We start from the raw sequence: 18,921 nt of genomic DNA on the forward strand, positions 1-18,921 counted from the left end.
TTCATGCTCGACATTTCTGGGTATCATGGTCACGAATGCAGGATAACATGAAATTATCATTTATATTGATCTGACACTACTACTAGATGCCGACAGCCGTTACGGCCGACATCGATCGCCATGCGAAAGGAACCATGTTCTTGTACATATACCATACTTGCACCACACGTACCAGACGAAACAGCTCTAGCGCTGACATGCCTGACAACTCCCATACTACATGCCATGAGACGACAACCGTATCATATCCTATACTAGATGTTCACGCCGCTCCTAAGCATCCACGATAGACCAGCCAGATTCCGCATCGCTGACTTGAGGCGTAACGCCACAGGCCAGGTCGACGAAGCTACCATGCTCGTCCTCAGACTCGGTCTCGCTGTCAGTATCGACGAGGGATCCGATATCGGGAACATCGATATACTCGGCCGGCTGAGCTTTTGACGCTTCCTGGACCTTCTTGAAGTGTGCCTCGGGACGTTCTTGGACCTTCTTGAAGTGTGCCTTGGGACCTTCCTGGAGTGAAGTGGTCGGAGCGACCAGACCCTGGTGCGATGGGTGCGACTGCGCGTGCTGTTGGCGGTTATCAGATGGGGAAGACATGGTTACTTTGACCGTGGCCGGTTCCTCAGTCGGCTTGGGTTTGGGGTCCGCGTATTGATATTGAATTCCGCACCGATAGAGCATCTTGTCCATCGCGCCAGTAGGTGCCTCCGGAAGCTTGAATTTGGAGTCCACCGCTTCAAAGCGAATTCCGTTCCAAGCGAGTATGTTATCCATCGTTCCGCCAGGAACCTCCGTAGGCTTGGGCTTGGGGTCCGCCGGCTGAATGTGAATTCCGTACCAAGTCAACATGTCGTCCATCGCTCCGTCAGGTACCTCCCACCCTCGGGCGATGAAGTAGAGCTCTTTGATCTGCTTGTATACGAGGTTGATATTCTCGAACCGCGGTCCGCTAATGATGAAGAATTGAAGAAGCATCGTGTTACCAACGAACAGGAAGTAGAGCTGGAAGGGCGTTACCCACCGGGCGCCATACGGGAGCTGTATTGGGTACGAAAACAACAGCTCTGATATCAGTCTCCCTACAAAGCAAAAATGCAGGGATGCGGGCATGATTTTGATCTGTTCCGGCTTGCGGGAAGGGGGAGGAGGGCGAACGGCCTTGCGTATGACGAACGGTGCCACACCGAAGATGATCGCAAACATGACCACCAAGATAGAGGCGTGGATGTAGTCGAAAAAGATCACAACCTGCTCCGTAGCCCGTTTAGCTTTTTTGACCTGGCGGCTGGCGTCCCGCATTTCTTTGATCTCGCGTTTGAGCTTCGCGAGGACCTCGCGTGAGACGCTGACTTTATTTGCGCGCTTAGAAGAACCGGATGGGTAGACTAGGCGGCATGGTTCGGTGGGCTCGCAGCGCAGAGCGAAGCCGAACGGTACTTTGGGCAGGGCTCGACTCGGAGGAAGCGTTCCGCTAGTGTTGGCACTAACAGGAACGTGTTCGGTGAGGGGAGATGGCTTCCTATTCGTGACAGCGCTCAAAAGTAGCTTCAAGAAACGACGAGCCTGCTGCTGCACGGCTCCCAGAGCTCCCTCGAGCATGCGGCGAGAGCGATAGCTCGCATCCGCCCAGTATGTCAGCACAGCCTGCTGTGGGGTTGGATCCTGTATCACCACTTGTGGCGTGTACTGCAGTCTACCACAATTCTCCATCGTCCAGTCCATGACCTGCGTGCGCATATCAGGGTACTGGAAGCCGAGGCCGTAGAGTTCGTAGTTGGCCTCCTTTAGGCCGCGGACAAGACAGTCTTCATGAGTCTCCATGAAGCCGCGGTTTAGTTGGCTAGAGAGAAGTGTGTCCAGATTCTTGTATAGTGCATCCTCTGTGTACTTGGATGTTGAAAGCATCAAGTACTCGTCTACCGCTTGGTTATGTCGAGGGTGTATCATGTTCGCGATGCCGTGGAATCCGACGTAGACAGCTGCGAATGATGATGCGAGGTAGATGGCGCATGTCAGTAGAATCGCGACGCGCGGAAAGGCGCGTTGGAGTATGGGGACGTATGCAGGATCTGAGTTTGTTGGTTCGGATGCAGTGCAACGGCCCTCACGTTGTGACTGACTCCGAGTAGGCGCCTCGTATTCTGGTCGAGATGGCATGGTGCTGGCTACCACACTGGTGGATGGCGTGGTAGTGGATGCTGGTCGTTGAGCCTTGTGATAGTTAGCTGCTGTGGTGTAGGTGCAGCGGCGTTGTGGGCTGCGTCTGCGGAAGTGAGATCGGTGGAATTTCTCTTCTCAGGTGCGGTTGAGGGGTGGGCCAATCGCGAATCCTAAAGTAGGCGTGGGGGAGCGTATTTGAGTACCACGGATGAGGTCGCCAGGGATCAAAGACCGTGCTTGACCAGGCAGCACTTGGCCGGTGTGCAGTGAATTGCTTAGAAGAGGATGTGAATGCAACGCTGTCAGCACTCGTTTGGGGGCGTTCGCAGAAGTTCACGGTGAGTAGACTGAGAAATGAAGACAAGAGCTCGATCACGTGCTGTTGCCTGGTGAAGACTGGAAGGCGCGATATGGTCCGAATGTCTGCATGACGAAAGGGCCCACTCCAGGACCGTACTAGAGCGTTTGCTGCTAAACACCAGACCGACGCGACAAAATGTGACACTGTGTTCAAGGTGTGCGCTTCTGGTTTGAAGGTCAGACGTCGTGCCATAGCTTCAGGATATGTTTTAGGACTTCTCACTACTTCTTTCTCTGCGGCCTCCTTCGTGGCGCCTGCCCAATGTCTTCTATGTCTATCGCGGCTTCCACATCTTCTGCTTTGATCTCATCGACTTCAGCCACCACCTTCTCTTCTTTCACCACCGCCTCTTCGCTGCCATTGGGCGCTTCTACTTTCACAACAGCTTCTTTCTTGACTTTCGTGCTCTTAGCTACGACTGCTGAAGGACAGAGACCTCTCTCCGCCAACTTGCAATCGCCACACTTCCTGCCCACAGGCAGGCATATCGTCTGCCCAAAGCCCACGAGCAGGTTATTAATGTCATGCCACTTGTCTTTTGGTAGCCATGACTCCAGCGCTGCACGCGTCTGTTCTGGCTGTTGAGTCTTGTGCCAGCCCCATAGGTTGGTGATGCGGTGGACGTGGACATCGACACCAATGCCCTCTGTTTTGCCCCAAGCTGCGCTCATCGTCAGGTACCCCATCTTAGGTCCGACACCCGGTAGCGACACGAGCCCTTCGATAGTATCTGGAATTTCGCCGTCAAATTTGTCTCTCAATATCTCGGCCGTTTGCTTGATGTACTTGGTCTTGAGGTTGTGGAAGCCGACTTTGTTGATGAACGCGTTCAGTTCGGGGGGTTCTAAGGCGAGGACCGATTCGAGGTTGAAGCCCTGCACTATGTTAGCTAAGAAGAGCCATATAGCTTCGAATCAACATACCCCAGGCATCCTCTCCTGCATACCGCGCATGACAGGCGCTAAGACGGTATCTTTGGTCTGGCTGCTCAACATCAAAGCTATGAGCGTCTGAAACCTTCGATCCCGAGGCGATCTGATGTCCTTCGCCAGGCTCTCGCAACCCATAGTATCCACCGGTGCAAGATTCTCGTTCCGCATCTCTCTCGTCAGGGTATACATCTCCTCCCAGTTCGCAGGTGGCTCCATCGTGACAGTTCCATCGCTAGTCTTGGTCTTCTTCGCAGGCGCACGACGCGCTTTCTTGACCTTGGCGACTTTCTTCGGGGACGCGATTGCAGTGATTGGTGTCTCCTCTACCTCCTTCTTTACAAGGATTGGCATATCCTGGCCTCTTTTCCTCTTCATAGGCATTCGTCGCGTCTCGCCATCCAAGGCGGAGTCTGCTGACGCAGAGCTAAGGTCTGAATCTGATCCAGTATTCTCGTCGCTACCTGGTTCGTGTTTGACTGGAGCTGGCGCATTGGTCGCGCTTCGTGTCTGACGTAAAGCTCGTTGCGTGCGACTCGCTGCGACAACGCGGGACGCGTCTCGGGAAACTCGTGATGTTCGCATTGGATGATCAATTGGAATGCGCAAACAGCATGCAATGAGCGAATGAGCGAATGATCTTTGCGACAGATTATCTGAGCTCGCGGGCTGATGCGCAGCTCATAGTGATGACGAAGACGCGGCCCCTGGAAGCGGAAGCAGCCAATCAGCGCGTTTCAGATGTAATGGGCTTCCGCGCTGGCACGTGAGGACAAGCTCCCGCACATGACGTCAATTCCAGATTTCGATTGAAAGCAGATTTGCGAGAATCCACGTCTCTACAATCTACCTAATCGGGAAACTGTAGTCTGGACTGAGATGGCGCCTGCCATGGGTACGATTCAACTTGGTCCCATTGGATTCTTATGGCTGGATTGACATCTCTAGAACCAAGTTTCTAGAGGCCAAACTCTGAGTATCTTCGCCGCTTTCAACATGGTATTTGCCTCCACCTTGAGATGCAGCATACACAGTCCATGGCCTCCTATAACCCGGAAAAGTCTGAAGTATGTAGGCTTTCAAATAAGTAACATCAGCCTCCTGCAGGTTAGCTAAAATTCCCGTGCGGATGGTTGCGCCGAACAGATGGGCCGTGCGGAATGCAAGCTAATTTGGCTCGTGTGGAGACGTCACGACTTCACGCGACAACACCAGCTGTAGCTCCCACCTTGTGTTACCCTTTGGCTCAACCTCTTGAAAATTATAACATCCAAACAAAGTATCTCTCGTGTATGCTGCATATCGCACGGCAATAATCGCCACACCCGCAACACAGAATGCTACGTGAGCAAATGAAAGAGGTGGACCTACTGATTCTGGGCGCCGGATGGACGTCCACGTTCCTGATTCCGCAACTGGAGGACACCGATATCACGTATGCCGCGACCACCACTACCGGAAGAGACAACACGATCCCGTTCAAGTTCGACCCGGAGTCTGGTGATGCGGAGCCATACAAGCGCCTGCCAGCAGCGCAAACCGTAGTCATCACTTTTCCATTGGTGGGGCACTCGCAGTCAAAGACCATTGTAGGCCTCTACCGCTCGGTTCACGGCGCAAAGAACAACTGGGTGCAGCTCGGATCCACGGGTATCTTCAATAAACTGCCCAATGACTGGAGCGCTGATGACGCGCCATACGACAAAGAGGACAAGCGAGCGGTTGCGGAAGACGAATTGCTAGCGCTGCACGGCTGTGTACTGAATTTATCGGGTCTATACGGCGGCGAACGCGTGCCCGCGAGATGGCTGCCTCGCCTCGGCCAGTCCAAAGACGATGTTGCTAAGCGAGGAGCTGTGCACTTCATCCACGGCGAAGACGTTGCAAGAGCCATAATCGCGACTCATCGGAAGTTTACGCCGGGCAAGCGCTGGATCATTGCCGACATGCGCGTGTACGACTGGTTCGACCTGATCATGAGCTTCAGCTCCATGACCGAGTCGTCTATGACCAAGGAAGAAGTGAAGACGCGCCAGGAGTTCGCTAAATGGGTAGGCGAACTCATGGAGGAGCAGGGTATCCGTGCTTTGCCGCGCGATATGGGTGCCTTGGGTCGGAAGCTGGACTCTAGGGGGTTTTGGTACCATCATGGTCTGTGGCCCCGGCACAAGCGGTTAGCATAGCGGCTCGGCTCGAGGCAATTTTGAGAAGACTCACAGGTCAATCATGTGTGCGAGGTCGCGCGTAATGGACATCGACTCGATAGGCTTGTTCTCATGGTCTAAGTGACTAATGGATGCCTCGGAGGACGCTTCCATGTATTTTCAGGTAATTGCAATGCTCTCTACTGGTCTATATTCGCCTATGTGCTCGGCCTCCAACACCGCTGTTACATCCATAGCACACAGTCATGAAAACACCTCAAAATGAACCAAGGTTACGATATATCGCAGTCCGAACATCTTCTTTCCTGCGCTGCAATAAATAGCTGATATCCCCTTCCGTCTCTCCTAATATCTCAAACTCTCAGACCAAATTACTTTCACCATCACAACTTTCAAAAGTATCTTGAACTACCAAATTCTTCACCCACGCACACACCAAACACCCTCCACATACACCAACATGTCTTACTCCGCCTACACCGCAACCCAACACCAGCGCATGTGGAGTACAAACTTGCAGCAGTGGATCACCATCTCCGCTCCAAGGCCAACCTACCCACCCCAACAATTAAGCATGCCACAGCAGATGAGCATGCCGCAACAAATGAGCATGCCACAACAGTTTCCTCCTCCCGGCGTCGCTGCCACTAATCGCTTTCCTGCTGGTTTCGTCCCCAACCAGCAATACCCTTATCACATGCCGGGTAGGCCACAACCCGGCGCCGTGAGCGCTCCTGGCGTCGCTGCCACAAATTGCTTTCCTGCTGGTTTCGTCCCCAACCAGCAATACCCTTCTCACATGCCGGGTAGGTCACAACCCGGCGCCGTGAGCACTCCTGGCGTCGCTGCTACCAATTGCTATTCTTCCCCATACGCACAGCAGCCACAGAGGTTTAGTCAGCCTGTGGTTCAGACTGCTTTCGTCCCAAAGCCTATGTTTCAGAATGTTAGGAGGCAATTCACGCCTGGGTATCAGCAGCCGAGTGGCATCATTGATGCTACCACCAACGGTCAGGTTTTCGACCTAACACGGGATGATGGCGGGAATGTGCCTCCAACATGGCCAACAACTCCCTCCGTCCCCGTTCCCTCCGCACCTGTCAAGAGGAAGAGGCAGTCAGGAGAGGAAGACGAGGTACCAAAGGTACCAAAGAAAAGGGGCAGACCTCCCAAGGCGAAGCCTGTGGGTGAGGTTCAAGTACCAAAGAAGAGGGGAAGACCCCCCAAGACTAGGCCGGTCGTCGTAGCCCAGGTACCAACCCCTGACACCACCACCACCACCACCACCACCAACTCCTCATTAGAGGAAAATTACACATTCGAAGCCGCCCCGTTTGCCGGCTTCAACGAGTCCACTATCGACCAACGCGTCGAGGCAGGAACCCCCTGCCGCCTACAAGAGCGTGGGCAAGACAGCGCTGGAGCTGTAGAAACCGTTGAGAACCTCCCGGCCTTCTCTTTCCCGGTGTATTCAGCGGCTGAGAGTATATGGGCGGACGCCCCGATGGTCCAAGAACCTTGGATCGGGGATGTGGCGCCCGCTGAGGACCTCCCGGCCTCCTTTTTCCCCGCGTGTCCAGCGGCTGAGAGCATATGGGCGGACCCCCCGCTACCCCAAGAACCTTGTATCGTGGAGCAGGGTTCCTTTGAGGAGCTCATGGATGCCTTTGAAGCTAGAGCTGCGGCGGATGATTTGGCTGCGAATGCGGAAACAGACGAGTTTGTGTGCGGCTGGAACGATAATCTGGAGGATCTGATATTTTGAATAACGGATGAGGTCCTACACCTCTAATGTTAGGTAGTTATACGGAATAGGTAGTAATAGTCTTAGAAGAAGACGAATGCATCTGATGCCCCCCCCCCCATGCCTTGAAACTCCACGCTATGCTTGTATGCTATAAAGGTGCCGCGAACGGCTAACTTGAAAGGAAAAGAAAACAACACCCATACCACAATGATGATACAACAAGTCTACCTCTCATCGTTCTTAACAGCTGCCCGTCTAAACTTCAATATTCTCAAACGGATCCCGATCCGGCGGCAATCCCCTGTAAATTACACTGCCACTCGCATCCAACCGCGCGTTAACACTCGTGATCCACACGCGCTTGGTAAATGCACTAGTACGCTGGATCTCGTCCTTAGCAACACCGAGGTCGTCGTGTGGAATCCAAACAGCGGGCTGGATGGCGCGGGTCGCAGGATGTTGGAAAGAGCGCTTGATGAGCTTCTGGCGGGCTTCTGGCTCAATGTCGGCGAGCTCGTCGTCGACTTCGTCGAACAGGTTGCCAGCGGGAAGGACTTGCGCTTCTGCGTCGCGGATGGGCTTTGCGACGTCGTCGAGACCCTTCTTGAGTGCGTTGGTCATGATGTCCAGAGGGTCCTTGCGCTTCTTGTGGTGGGACTGCGAGCGCGAACTGCGACGGGAGCGTTGCGAGCGGTCAGCCCAGCTTGAGTTGCGCGCACGATTGTCGGGTCGAGGTGACTGCCCGTAGCCGGCGGGTGGCATGTTACCATCGAGATTGCTGAGCTCGTATGATCCAGGGCCATGGGCTGCCTCGCGTTCCTTCCTTTCCTCGAGGCGGTTTTGTTCGTCTAGGTGGGCTCGTTCGCGCTCCTCGGCTGTCCGCTGTGCGTCTTCCTGAGACATAAGACCTTGGTGTTCATCCTCCCGTTCCCACTTGCTGGCCTGTGCCCGCTGCCACTCTTCGTCGCGCAGGACCGCCTCGTCTTCGAATGTAATTGGTAAGTACGTGAAGAGAGGGCCGAACGCTCTGTTCAGTACGACCTGGTAAAGCACAGTAAAGACCATAATGATGATCATGATAATAGCCTGAGGGAAACACGATTGCCTCCCCTGCTCGTCTTCCTGTAGGAAGAACAAACCGATCATGCAGAGCTCGAGGAAGTAGAGTCCAGTGAACAGCTGGTTGACCGCTTTGGGGAAGATGAGACCGTTGGTTTCGGCCTTGGCGTAGCTGACGTAGATCATCTGGTACCTGTAGGTAAACCAGAAGAGACTGAAAGTAATCAACATCATGATGAGGATCAAGGGCGCGACAACTGAGTAGATAAGACCTGGACATCGTTAGTTTATGTAAACATTTATCACGATAGGCAAACTTACCGATGGCGGCAAAGTTGGTATAGACCGGGATCATGGTACCCCAGTTGATACCCGGCCTTTGCAACACCCTTGAAACCTTCTCGCGCGGTGTGGTATCCAGGAAACGGAGGAAGATGATAACAACGACGGCACCAATTTGCAGCAGAGTACCGGAACTGATACTAAGCGCTTGCAGAATCATGTAAGAGAAGAAGTAGTTGGCGGCCTTGGGGAGGTTCTGCGCCAATGTCTGGGGGACACTGAGTGGATCGTTGAGCAGATCGTCGATGGTCGAAGTGATACCGGTAGAGATGGAAACAACCAGGAACAGTTGGACAAATACGAAGGCGAAGTAGAAGTTCTGCACAAGCAACTCGCGTTCGCCAAATGTCGTCGTACCGGTAAGACCAGCCAGGAAGCGCAGGAGTAGGGGCAGTATAGCGAAGAGAATGGCGAGGAAGGCTGGTGGCAACACACCCTGGATCAAACTAACGACCCAGTCGGGAGCATCATTGATGAAACCAAGCCATGGCAATGTTTCGGTCAAAGAGTCGACTTGGGACAGAGCTCCTGTAAAACTGACGGGAATACCCCAGAAGATGATAAGTCCGACGATGAGTAGAATGACTCCAAACATGCGTAGGTAGCGCTCCCACCACTTCATGGTCAAGTTGTCCCAGATTACGTAGTTGGGGTTAACCTCGACGGTTCGTGGGTTCATTTGCCGGGGAATGTGGTGACTCAGTGACTGACAGGCCATGTGTGCAGCAACCTGGTGGTTAAATTGAATAAAGGCCGAGTTCATCAGCGGGAAGCGCTCCGGGTGAGCCTGGTCGTCGGCAATCTCGGCGTTGAGGCGAGCAAGCTCCTTACGGCAATGGTAGATGGTGTCCACCTTCTTGCCAATCAGAGGCAGAGACGGCCACCACGAGAAGTTCAAGATGGGCAGACGCATCGTTTCTCTGTCCTTTGGCTTCATGTATTTTCTCCAGAGAGCGTCCTCGCCATCCTCTTCCATAGATTCGTCGTACAAGCCTGATAGATCGTACTTGATCTTACTGGCATCCTTGACTTCTAATGGTAGCTCTTCTCCCTCTTTCACAAATGGACTTGGGCTTATGAAGTCACCCTGACCGACGTACATGGCCTTGAGCTTGTTGAGCGGGTGCTTCCATGCAGGTTGTACAGGCTTGTCTTCTTTGGTGTCCGTCTCGGCTGCGGGTGCTTTCAAGTTCGTCTGAGGAGAGTTGGGCTCTGTCACGGTACCTTCAGAATCGTACTTCTCTTTGGTGGCCAATGGAGTATGGGTGTCGCTGCTAGCGGCCCTTTGGTGGTAGTCGGCAGATGTGGGTGACGATGCTGGAACCTCATCGCTGCCGTCGAAACTTGGCTGTGCTTCCTCAGTGTTCCGCGCTTGGCCAGCCTGACGGGACTTTCCGCCGAAAACTCCTCGCATTCCACCATAGACGTTCTTGTTGAAGCGATCCACACCCTGACCGACATCGCGGAAGCCTTTGCCGACAGCGTGCATGCCTTCTCCTAAAAAGGGCAATGGGTTCATATTCACGCCGCGCTTGCGATCAGGTGAAGTTGACCGCGAAGAAGAGGATGATGATGATGCAGACTCTGCTAGGACCTTTTGGAGTTGTTGCTCGATCTCGTGGGGGTTACCGGCGTCCACACCTTGTTCGTGAGTCTCCTGGTTGATTGCGTGATTCTGCATCGCCTCGTCGTGCTTCTTTTCCGCCTTGGACTTCTTCTTTCCAGCTTCCTTGGCGGCCTTCTCCTCCATCTTCTTGTGCTTTTTCGTGCATGTGATGATGAGATTTGTTTCGGCCGCTTCAAGGCTCCGTGCGATCTTGGTTCGGTCGTTGACCTTGTCCATAAGATCGTCGTAGTTGCGGTTGATCCAGATATCTTTGATGCCGCCGGGGAAGACATCGTAGAGGGCGTCGAGCGCGGGAACCGTGAGCCACTTCTCAGGAATGCTTTGCACGAGAATAGTGGTAGCAGATGCTCGGATGCGATGCTCGGGCCTGGTGAGAACGGTCTGCCTGAGGCGCACGAACTGCCTCAGCGCCAAGTAGAAATTGAAGCACACCCAGCATACAACGGATACGGCAATGATGCAGTGCGCCCACAGACGATGTCTCTTGTTCGGAAAGGCGACGTTGGGCCAGGCGAAGGAGTCCAAGCCCGAGACACCGGGCTCGTCGCCCTTTCGGTTTATGGGCAGGAGGACAGGCAGGATGATGAGGGCCATGGGTATGAAGATGCGGAGCAGCAGCTGCAGGTATTGGAGGAAGAGGTAGCCATCAACGCCGGCGACGCGGATAAGCTCCTTGTCGCTGATGGTGAAGACATTGCGGAATGAGTCGATGGCGGTCGTGGGCGCTGCAATGCGCTTGGCTACGGGAACGAAGGCGGTCTTGTAGTAGCTGGCAATGGTTAGCACATGGGGATATGTAGGCAGGGAAGCGGCGTCGCATACTATATCTTGTGGAACAGACTCTGTCGCGCTGCAGCTTTGTCGGCCTGCTCTGCATCATCCTCGGTCTTCTTCTTGGAGACGCCTTTGTGCAGCTTCCAGTTGCCACTCAGAATCAAGAAAACAACAATCTGAATGCCGAAGATGGCGGCGGCAGTGGACAGCGAGGCGGCGAAGTTCTCGATGCTCTGGTTCCGCCGCGACTCTGGCGATGGCTTGTTGGGGTCGGACATGGCTCAGAGCGGTGCAGGTCGCGTATGCGGTCAAGTTGTGAATCGGAACCCCTGTCTTAAGCGCAGATGGCCATGGAAGAAGGGCAGGGAGGAGCAGCCGCTGTTATTTGCGGTTGCAGATAATTATTAGGGTAGTAGAGTCGCACAGAGGGTGTGAATGAGAACGTCAAAGAGAGGGTTCATTATGAACTTGGAGGTGACTGGCATGGCGCACACGGCGACGTGTTTCAACCCTCGCATTCCCTGATACGCGGTCAGTCGGGGGCTTGGCGGCGTCACTAGCGCTGGTGGGCGCGCTACTTTGCCAACCGCCCGCCGTTTGAGCCAAACAACCGCTGGCCTGGTCTTTAATCTGAAACTACAGACAGCCGTTTGGCCTAGGCCCTTTGTCTTTGAGGCTGACAGCGACACAGCGATTTTGTTGCGCGTTGCAGAACAACACTGCTTTCACGATGGCATCTGTTGTACGACCCGTCTCTGTGGGTAAGGAGCATTAAGATTGTGGCACATGCATGGGCCCGATCTGAGCATCCTCCCCGTACTCGATGACGTTCTGCTACCAGGAATCCGCTCCGTATTGCCGTATTAGACTGCGCACGCGCCAGCCTGTTCCCACCTTCTATGAAGAGCTACGCGCCAGCGCCACACTGAGGCGCACGCCAAGCCCTTGACTCAATTGGCCGAACTCCCAACACTCACGCCACACGTGCAGGTCACACCAGCCCATAGCTTGCACTATTCTGAAGACATCCAGTATTCGTCTTGACGCTTGCACCTTTTCTTTTGTCTTAATGCGTGTACATTTGTATTCGACAATTCTTCACGGCGTGACCTCATTTCCCAACAACCTCCCAATTTCCTCGGCAATCGCCAACGTCTTCTCCTCGCTCAACTTCTTCCCAATCACCTGAACAGCAACCGGCGCACCGTGATAAGCGTCAGGGTCGTATTCCGCCTGAACACTCGCATCCAAGTCACTCAATGGCTTGTAGTCCGCCCGCTTGCCGTCGACCTTGCTATCAGCAAAAGTGACAGGAACGACGACGCTTGTAAAGTCGAGCAAGTTGATGGCAGACGCATAGCCGTAGTACTTGAACTGGTTGTGTCGGATGGCAGCTGTAGGACTGATGGGGCCGACTATACAGTCAAGCTCGCATCCAAGTTCAGCCTCGACCTCTCGCCACTTGGATAGATACTGCATCTGGTAGTCCCACTTTTGCAGATGGATGTCCCATACATCGTTCAAGTCGGCTTTTTGGATATCCGGGTTGAGGAGTTCTTTGATGTTGGGGATTGGCGGCTCCCCGGAAGCTTTGATGTCCCTCATCACGTCCTGTTGCATGATCAGCTATGCGAAACTGCGTAAGGCCGATCGAGGGGATCTTACCGTGCTGCCATCTGCGCCATAAATCTTGTTAGCGAGATCATGGGCAAAGTCATGCTTGTAGGGAGTCCACGGCACGACTTTGTGCTTGTTTTGTTTCAAGACGTCAACTACCTGCTCAATCCCGCGCAGTACGGGAGGATGCGGGAGAACCTGTACTCTTAGCGAAGGCGATTATGCCGTGATTTTATGAGACTCACGTTGCCGTCACAATTATAGTATCCGATGGTAAGGCCAGACGAACCCAGCTTCGCTTTCACGGCATCCTCCAGGTCAGATCGCCACGGCATTGGGACGACTTTGGAGTCGTAATTCCAGGGCTCTTGCTGGAGCACCGAAGTTAGGAACAGCCTCAAGTCTGGATAGTCAGTCTCTTGGTGAATCATGCGTTGAGTCCATCCACATACCGGCTGCCGAGTGCGCTATGGGTCCGACGACACTGTGTATAGTCTCCTGTCCCTCCATACTGTTTGCCATTTTCGCATACGGCATACGACCATGACTCGGACGAATGCCATACAAGAAGTTAAAAGCCGATGGAATCCTAATCGAGCCGCCAATGTCGGTTCCAACTCCAATAACGCCTCCACGGAAACCGATCATAGCTCCTTCGCCACCTGAACTTCCGCCGCACGACCAGTTCTTGTTGCGCGGGTTTGTCGTTCTGCCGATGATGTTGTTGACGGTTTCGCAAACCATCAATGTTTGCGGGACACTTGTCTTGACGTAGAAGACGGCACCAGCCTTGCGGAGAAGTGCTGTGAGGACGGAGTCTTCTTTGTCGTACTTTCCGAGCCAGGAGACGTAACCCATTGATGTCTCTTTCCCCTAATTTTAGTCATGTCAGTCCTAAGTCTAATCTACTTTCGAGGGTATAGTTGTACACAGATTAGGAGGGACGCGTCATACCTTGATCCGCAGTTGATCTTTCAGTGAGATGGGAAGACCATGCAAAGGTCCAATGGGCTTGTTGTGCTTAGCATAATACTCATCCAGCCCACGGGCCTGTGCAAGAGCCTCTTCGGGGAAGAACTCATGCACACAGTTCGTCTACGATCAGTCGTTAGCTTACACACTCGCACCTGCCATAGATTCTAATCTCACCAGTTGCTGCGCTATAGCAGCTCTTTTACAAAACGCAAGCGTGACATCAACCGATTTCAGCTTGCCCTGCGCCAATTGTGCAACGATGTCAGTCGCCGATGATTCGGTAATCTCGATCTCTTTTGCAGAAAGCAGGCCTGATTCCTTTGGATATGCAAACACATTGCTGTCGCTCGGAGGTGTTCGGATCAACCAGTCTGAGGGGATAGATTCGGCAATGCGCTTTCGCTTGTCAGCAGCAAGCTGCTCCCAGTTTGAACTCATTGTCGATATGCGTACGCTGTTTACGGCGATGACAGAAGTTTGGTATGGAATACGGTCTGTTCAATGCGCAGAGAGTCACCTGTACCGATACTGGCGCCGGACTAAAGGGCGATGATAACGCTCATACGTACTGCGTTTATCAGGATAGTCGCTTGCGCCTACCGCATCGAGACTCGACCCCACCTTACGTGCGGAGCATTTCCGACAACACGGCTCGGTATTTCGCTTCGTGACATCTACGATGCTAGTTGTACTCAGGTCTTGTAGACCCGGTTGAGCTGTCAGACTTGCAGCGATAAAGTTTCGATAATCCCCGGTCATTTTACGAGACAGGACGCCGTACAACGTGCCGCTTTGTACAGTGCTAACGATGGCTGCATGACGTCACTCGGATCACACCTAGGCAAGCTCCATCGGTTGTAGTGCTGAGTACACAACGCGACTTAGGCTGTCGCTATCGCATGCTAGTTGTGTTCTACTCATCTAAACTTCTCAGAATAGAAAGTATTCCCAACGTGGATATGTTTACCGCACTACAGCTGTACACTCGACCGGCAAAGAGCGGATAGACACGCTTCGTCCTTTCGTGTTCGCGCTCTAGCCCTCACGTATTCCGTATCATCACACAATCTTTAGCTAGGTCTTTGGGATACACGCTGTAGACGCCATTTCGTTCTTTCCACGCCCTACAAGGCAGCGAACATGCCTACGTATAGAGCGCTCGATGAACCGATGTTCTGAAGCGAACCTTGGATACTTCTATGATAACTCATATCTTGAGACCATCTATTATCAACAAAGCTGACATCGTCAAGACTTCAGCATTGGACAACACATCGGAATCAGCAACCCCTAGCCAACCACGATGTATCTCCGCGCCGTCCATGCTGAGGCAGATATTGCCAAACTACATCAATTCATCCGCGCAAACCCACTAGGCATCTTCACCACAGCCATCGAATCCAAATCATTTCCCTTCCTCCAATCCAGCCACATCCCCTGGGTCCTGGACACCGAAGAACCCAAAGCCGACTCGACCCATCTCGGCGTCCTCCGCGGCCACATCGCTCGCGCCAACCCCCAAGCAAAAGCCCTAATCGAACATCTCAAATCCGAAAACAATGAGACAGATCAACCGCGCCAGACCCTCTCCCGCGACATCATGATCCTCTTCAACGGCCCAGCCCACCACTACGTCACACCCAAATTCTACACCGAGACGAAACCAGTAACCGGGAAAGTAGTGCCAACGTGGAACTACTCCGCCGTCCAAGTCTACGGACGAGCCACCATCTTCCACGACACAAAGCACCCTTCTACAGGCTCTTTCCTCGACAAACAGATCCGAGACCTGTCACTGCAGTCCGAGAAAGAGATTATGGGCTACGAGAAGCCGTGGGAGGTTGACGATGCGCCCTCGAGTTATATTGAGATATTGAAGAAGGCGATTATTGGGGTGCAGATTGAGATAATGGATTTGGGGGGCAAGTGGAAGATGAGTCAGGAGATGGGGGTTGGGGATCAGAAGGGTGTGGTTGAGGGGTTTAGGGCGTTGGGGTCGGATGAGGGAGATGAGATTGCGAGGACGGTTGAGGAGAGGGGGAAGGTTGGGGTTAAGTCCTAGGCACGTAGGTATATCTACGAGAAGGTTATGGTTGGAGGGGTGTTTTGTTGGGCTGTTGGAAGCGGGTGGAAAGGCCTTTGGCTTTGTCAATCGCGTTGCGATGCCTATCTTTTTGTAAACGTTTTATGCTAATGTATGAGGGGACAAACCCGGGGTATCATATCCAAACGCCGATGCAAGGTGCAAAAAATGCGGACTAAGAAACCTTCGACGGTACTACCAGCTCGCCAGCACCGCATCCACTTTCCGCCTCCCTTCATTGTCCAGCCCCTCCATATCAACATCCTCCTCATCCTCCGCCGTAGAAGGAACCTGCACATCTCCAAACTTATCTTCCACACGCGCCGCGACCCGTATCGCCAGCGTGCGCGTCTTTGCCAGCTCCGACGCAAGCGGCGCATCCTTCCACACCAGGTTCGGCTGTATACTCTCCTTGGGGTTGCGGTACGGCTCTAGCAGCGAAAGCAGTGTACGATACGTATCCAGCCTGTTCTGAAGTGTCTGCCGGCGAGCAGAGAGTTCTTGGAGCCGGGATACGGAGGAGAGGTATTCGTCTTGTGTGACTTCGGCGTCGCGGTCGGGCCATGTGACTGGGAGTTTTGCAATGTTCTCGTCGAGGGTTAGGTCGTCGTTTTGGTAGAGGGTGTGCGCGTCGTTTTCGGGTAAGGAGGAGGAAGTATGCGCGTCTTCGTTGTCGTCGTCGGCGTGTTGCGCGCCGGAGTCCCAGTATAGGATGTCTATTTGCTCGACGACGTGCTCGATCATTTGGCGGCTGTAGACTTTTCGCGAGTGCTGTTTGAGGTCGCGGTTGACTGTTCGGTAGCCATTAGTGCTAATACGTAAAGCATGTGAGTGAGACGACTATATACCTTTATCAAGCACGCCTTTCATAACACTGAGTTCAATGCCACCATCTTGCGCAAGAGTGCGTAACCGTTCTGACGGCGGTATTGGACGCGATAGAATGTGTTTCCTGGTCTGGAGAAACCTTTGCTTCTGCTCAACGACAGTGCCTTGTTTCGATCTCGCATTTGGCACGCGTCGGTCCATTGTGAGAGCGTTGGGTAGCGTTGACCATCATTGCGGACATGGACATGTGCAGGCAATGTTGGATCGCGGGGACTAGCGCGACGCGTGGAAATCAGACTTACCTCATCTAGATAGCGCGCTCGTCAAATCTCACCTAGCCCTGGAGGTACCTTGATCCATCCCATCTCCATCACAGCCGCAATGTTACTCCTCGTACTCATACTCGCCCTCCTGATCATCGCACCTGCGTTGACTTACTATCTTACAACATCCATTTTTTACTCCGTCGTGAAGGACAAGGAGTCGTCCGGGAAATTACCACCATCAATTCCCTACTCTGTTCTAATAGCTTCCCATTATCTCGGCTTCGTGTTCAATGGAACGCAGAAGTACTTCGCGAAGCTGATGTAAATCCCATTTTTGGTAGTGGTTGGAAAATACTGACACATCTTAGTGAAGAATATGGACGGTTCGCGCCGTTCCTCGTCTTGAATTTCGCCGTTCTTCGAGACCCGGAACATGTGAAGAAGGCCATGCAAGCATGTAGGCCAGCCATCACAAGGAGGAATATGCACGAAGTAATTGTACTCTCTCGCAAAGACCTTGAGAAGAAGTATGACGACGCCGCTGCCCACTTGCAAGACATCAGCTTTGAGCGTGGCGTGACAACATGCAAGTATATGGAAGGCAGCTCGCTGGCCACCATGACCAACCTGTATACCGATATCTTGTCGCGTAACATGAACGATAAGATGTTTCAAATCAGCAGCTGGACCCAGATAGAAGACGTCTGGTCGTTCCTCGAGCAAGTCCTTACAAGGTGCTCTGTGGAATTGCTCTTTGGCTCCGCCATCCTCAAGCAGTATCCTGGCCTCATAAAAGACTACTGGAAGTTCGAAGAAGCTATCCAAGGCTTCCTATCAACAGATGATTTGTTCAGGACCCCACCTTACAAAGAGTCGCTCGACCGGCTATGGCAGGGCGTCGAAAAGTGGCTGAAAGTCAATCACAGTGGCACCGAGTTCGCGAAGACTGGACCTAACGACGCAGATCTGGATGAGCATAGGGGTTCGAAGTTCATTCAAGAACTTGATGATATGATTGCGAGCAGCCAGCTACCTTCTGAGGCAAGAACCGCGGAGATGTTAGACGTATTGCACTAGTAGGCATACTCCGTGAAACTATACTATCCTGGCTCGCACAGTCGTGCTGACCTGCTTATAGCTCGAATGTGGAACTGGTCCCTTGCGCCATTTGGACCACGATCGAATCGCTACGCAAACCATACCTAGCCGAACAAATCACTGCGATGGCCTCCGCAGGCAAGCCGACAAAAGCTGCCGCGTATGATGTGAATAGGATTCTAGCTAGGCCCCTCTTCCAGTCTCTGCAGGCAGAAGTTAGCCGTCTCCGCGTGGCAAAGTATAGGATATCTATCCCAAGGGCTGATGTTGCCCTTGACAGCGAGTGGATACTGCCCAAAGATTGCAATGGAATTTCGTTTTCGCGAGATTTCGCACTGAACACGAAAGTGTGGGCAAAGGTGCGGCCACGCACCGTCGAAAAACCACTGGAGGAATTCTGGGCTGAGCGCTTCTTGATCCCTGAGAAAGACACTTCACGGGCACAGGGTCAGCGAAAGAGCCGCGGTAGTATGAATGAGGCGAGATTCGACGCGCAAGATCTCGAGCTGCTGCTCCCTGCAATCGGTGACAAGATGGCGTTCGACCTCGCTAGCCATTATTCCAGAGCCATGCAAGCAGCGACTATAGCTGTTCTATTCAACGAGTTCGAGATACAGCTATGCGATCCGGATTTGATCGATGCAGCGATGCCTGAGTTGCGGGAGTCGGCTTTTGGACTGGTGCGGCCGAAGGAGAAAATAGCCGTGCGCATACGCAAACGCAAAGCTAGCAAGGAGCAGTGAGGGAGGGCCCTTCCAATTTCGGATGTGGCGCAGTGTTGCTGTGTGATTGTCGTGTAACCCCCAAAATTTTTATTTACCGTCCTTTCGACCACGCACTTCAAGCACTTTGTGTGTCCTCCTTACCTCCTCGAACACTAACGC

General features: G+C 53.2%; 9 protein-coding genes across 9 annotated transcripts; 4 read left to right on the forward strand and 5 right to left on the reverse strand.

Moving 5' to 3' along the window:
* Positions 1–273: 273 nt before the first annotated feature.
* J4E79_005700 (uncharacterized protein) lies at positions 274–2,163 on the reverse strand (the record flags this gene model as incomplete). The annotated part of the gene is made up of 2 exons (XM_049354578.1): positions 274–1,985; positions 2,127–2,163. The coding sequence occupies 2 exons, from the start codon at positions 2,161–2,163 to the stop codon at positions 274–276; spliced, it is 1,749 nt and encodes a 582-aa protein (XP_049210701.1).
* Positions 2,164–2,748: 585 nt separating this feature from the next.
* On the reverse strand, positions 2,749–4,041 carry J4E79_005701 (uncharacterized protein; the record flags this gene model as incomplete). The annotated part of the gene is made up of 3 exons (XM_049354579.1): positions 2,749–3,402; positions 3,451–3,872; positions 3,921–4,041. The coding sequence occupies 3 exons, from the start codon at positions 4,039–4,041 to the stop codon at positions 2,749–2,751; spliced, it is 1,197 nt and encodes a 398-aa protein (XP_049210702.1).
* Positions 4,042–4,793: 752 nt separating this feature from the next.
* J4E79_005702 (uncharacterized protein) lies at positions 4,794–5,639 on the forward strand (the record flags this gene model as incomplete). Its single annotated transcript, XM_049354580.1, has 1 exon — positions 4,794–5,639. The coding sequence occupies one exon, from the start codon at positions 4,794–4,796 to the stop codon at positions 5,637–5,639; it is 846 nt and encodes a 281-aa protein (XP_049210703.1).
* A 442-nt stretch (positions 5,640–6,081) lies between these two features.
* J4E79_005703 (uncharacterized protein) lies at positions 6,082–7,386 on the forward strand (the record flags this gene model as incomplete). The annotated part of the gene is made up of 1 exon (XM_049354581.1): positions 6,082–7,386. The coding sequence occupies one exon, from the start codon at positions 6,082–6,084 to the stop codon at positions 7,384–7,386; it is 1,305 nt and encodes a 434-aa protein (XP_049210704.1).
* A 237-nt stretch (positions 7,387–7,623) lies between these two features.
* On the reverse strand, positions 7,624–11,448 carry J4E79_005704 (uncharacterized protein; the record flags this gene model as incomplete). Its single annotated transcript, XM_049354582.1, has 3 exons — positions 7,624–8,699; positions 8,749–11,165; positions 11,219–11,448. The coding sequence occupies 3 exons, from the start codon at positions 11,446–11,448 to the stop codon at positions 7,624–7,626; spliced, it is 3,723 nt and encodes a 1,240-aa protein (XP_049210705.1).
* An 820-nt stretch (positions 11,449–12,268) lies between these two features.
* J4E79_005705 (uncharacterized protein) lies at positions 12,269–14,200 on the reverse strand (the record flags this gene model as incomplete). Its single annotated transcript, XM_049354583.1, has 6 exons — positions 12,269–12,781; positions 12,836–12,985; positions 13,033–13,190; positions 13,240–13,660; positions 13,742–13,882; positions 13,937–14,200. The coding sequence occupies 6 exons, from the start codon at positions 14,198–14,200 to the stop codon at positions 12,269–12,271; spliced, it is 1,647 nt and encodes a 548-aa protein (XP_049210706.1).
* An 865-nt stretch (positions 14,201–15,065) lies between these two features.
* J4E79_005706 (uncharacterized protein) lies at positions 15,066–15,824 on the forward strand (the record flags this gene model as incomplete). The annotated part of the gene is made up of 1 exon (XM_049354584.1): positions 15,066–15,824. The coding sequence occupies one exon, from the start codon at positions 15,066–15,068 to the stop codon at positions 15,822–15,824; it is 759 nt and encodes a 252-aa protein (XP_049210707.1).
* Positions 15,825–16,040: 216 nt separating this feature from the next.
* Positions 16,041–16,874, reverse strand: J4E79_005707 (uncharacterized protein; the record flags this gene model as incomplete). The annotated part of the gene is made up of 2 exons (XM_049354585.1): positions 16,041–16,636; positions 16,694–16,874. 2 exons carry the CDS (start codon positions 16,872–16,874, stop codon positions 16,041–16,043), a joined length of 777 nt encoding a protein of 258 aa, XP_049210708.1.
* A 180-nt stretch (positions 16,875–17,054) lies between these two features.
* J4E79_005708 (uncharacterized protein) lies at positions 17,055–18,780 on the forward strand (the record flags this gene model as incomplete). The annotated part of the gene is made up of 3 exons (XM_049354586.1): positions 17,055–17,101; positions 17,308–18,015; positions 18,078–18,780. 3 exons carry the CDS (start codon positions 17,055–17,057, stop codon positions 18,778–18,780), a joined length of 1,458 nt encoding a protein of 485 aa, XP_049210709.1.
* Positions 18,781–18,921: the final 141 nt, after the last annotated feature.

Source organism: Alternaria viburni (genome assembly GCF_023758015.1).
Source record: "Alternaria viburni strain BMP 2772 chromosome Unknown scaffold_11, whole genome shotgun sequence".
Classification (NCBI taxonomy): domain Eukaryota; kingdom Fungi; phylum Ascomycota; class Dothideomycetes; order Pleosporales; family Pleosporaceae; genus Alternaria; species Alternaria viburni.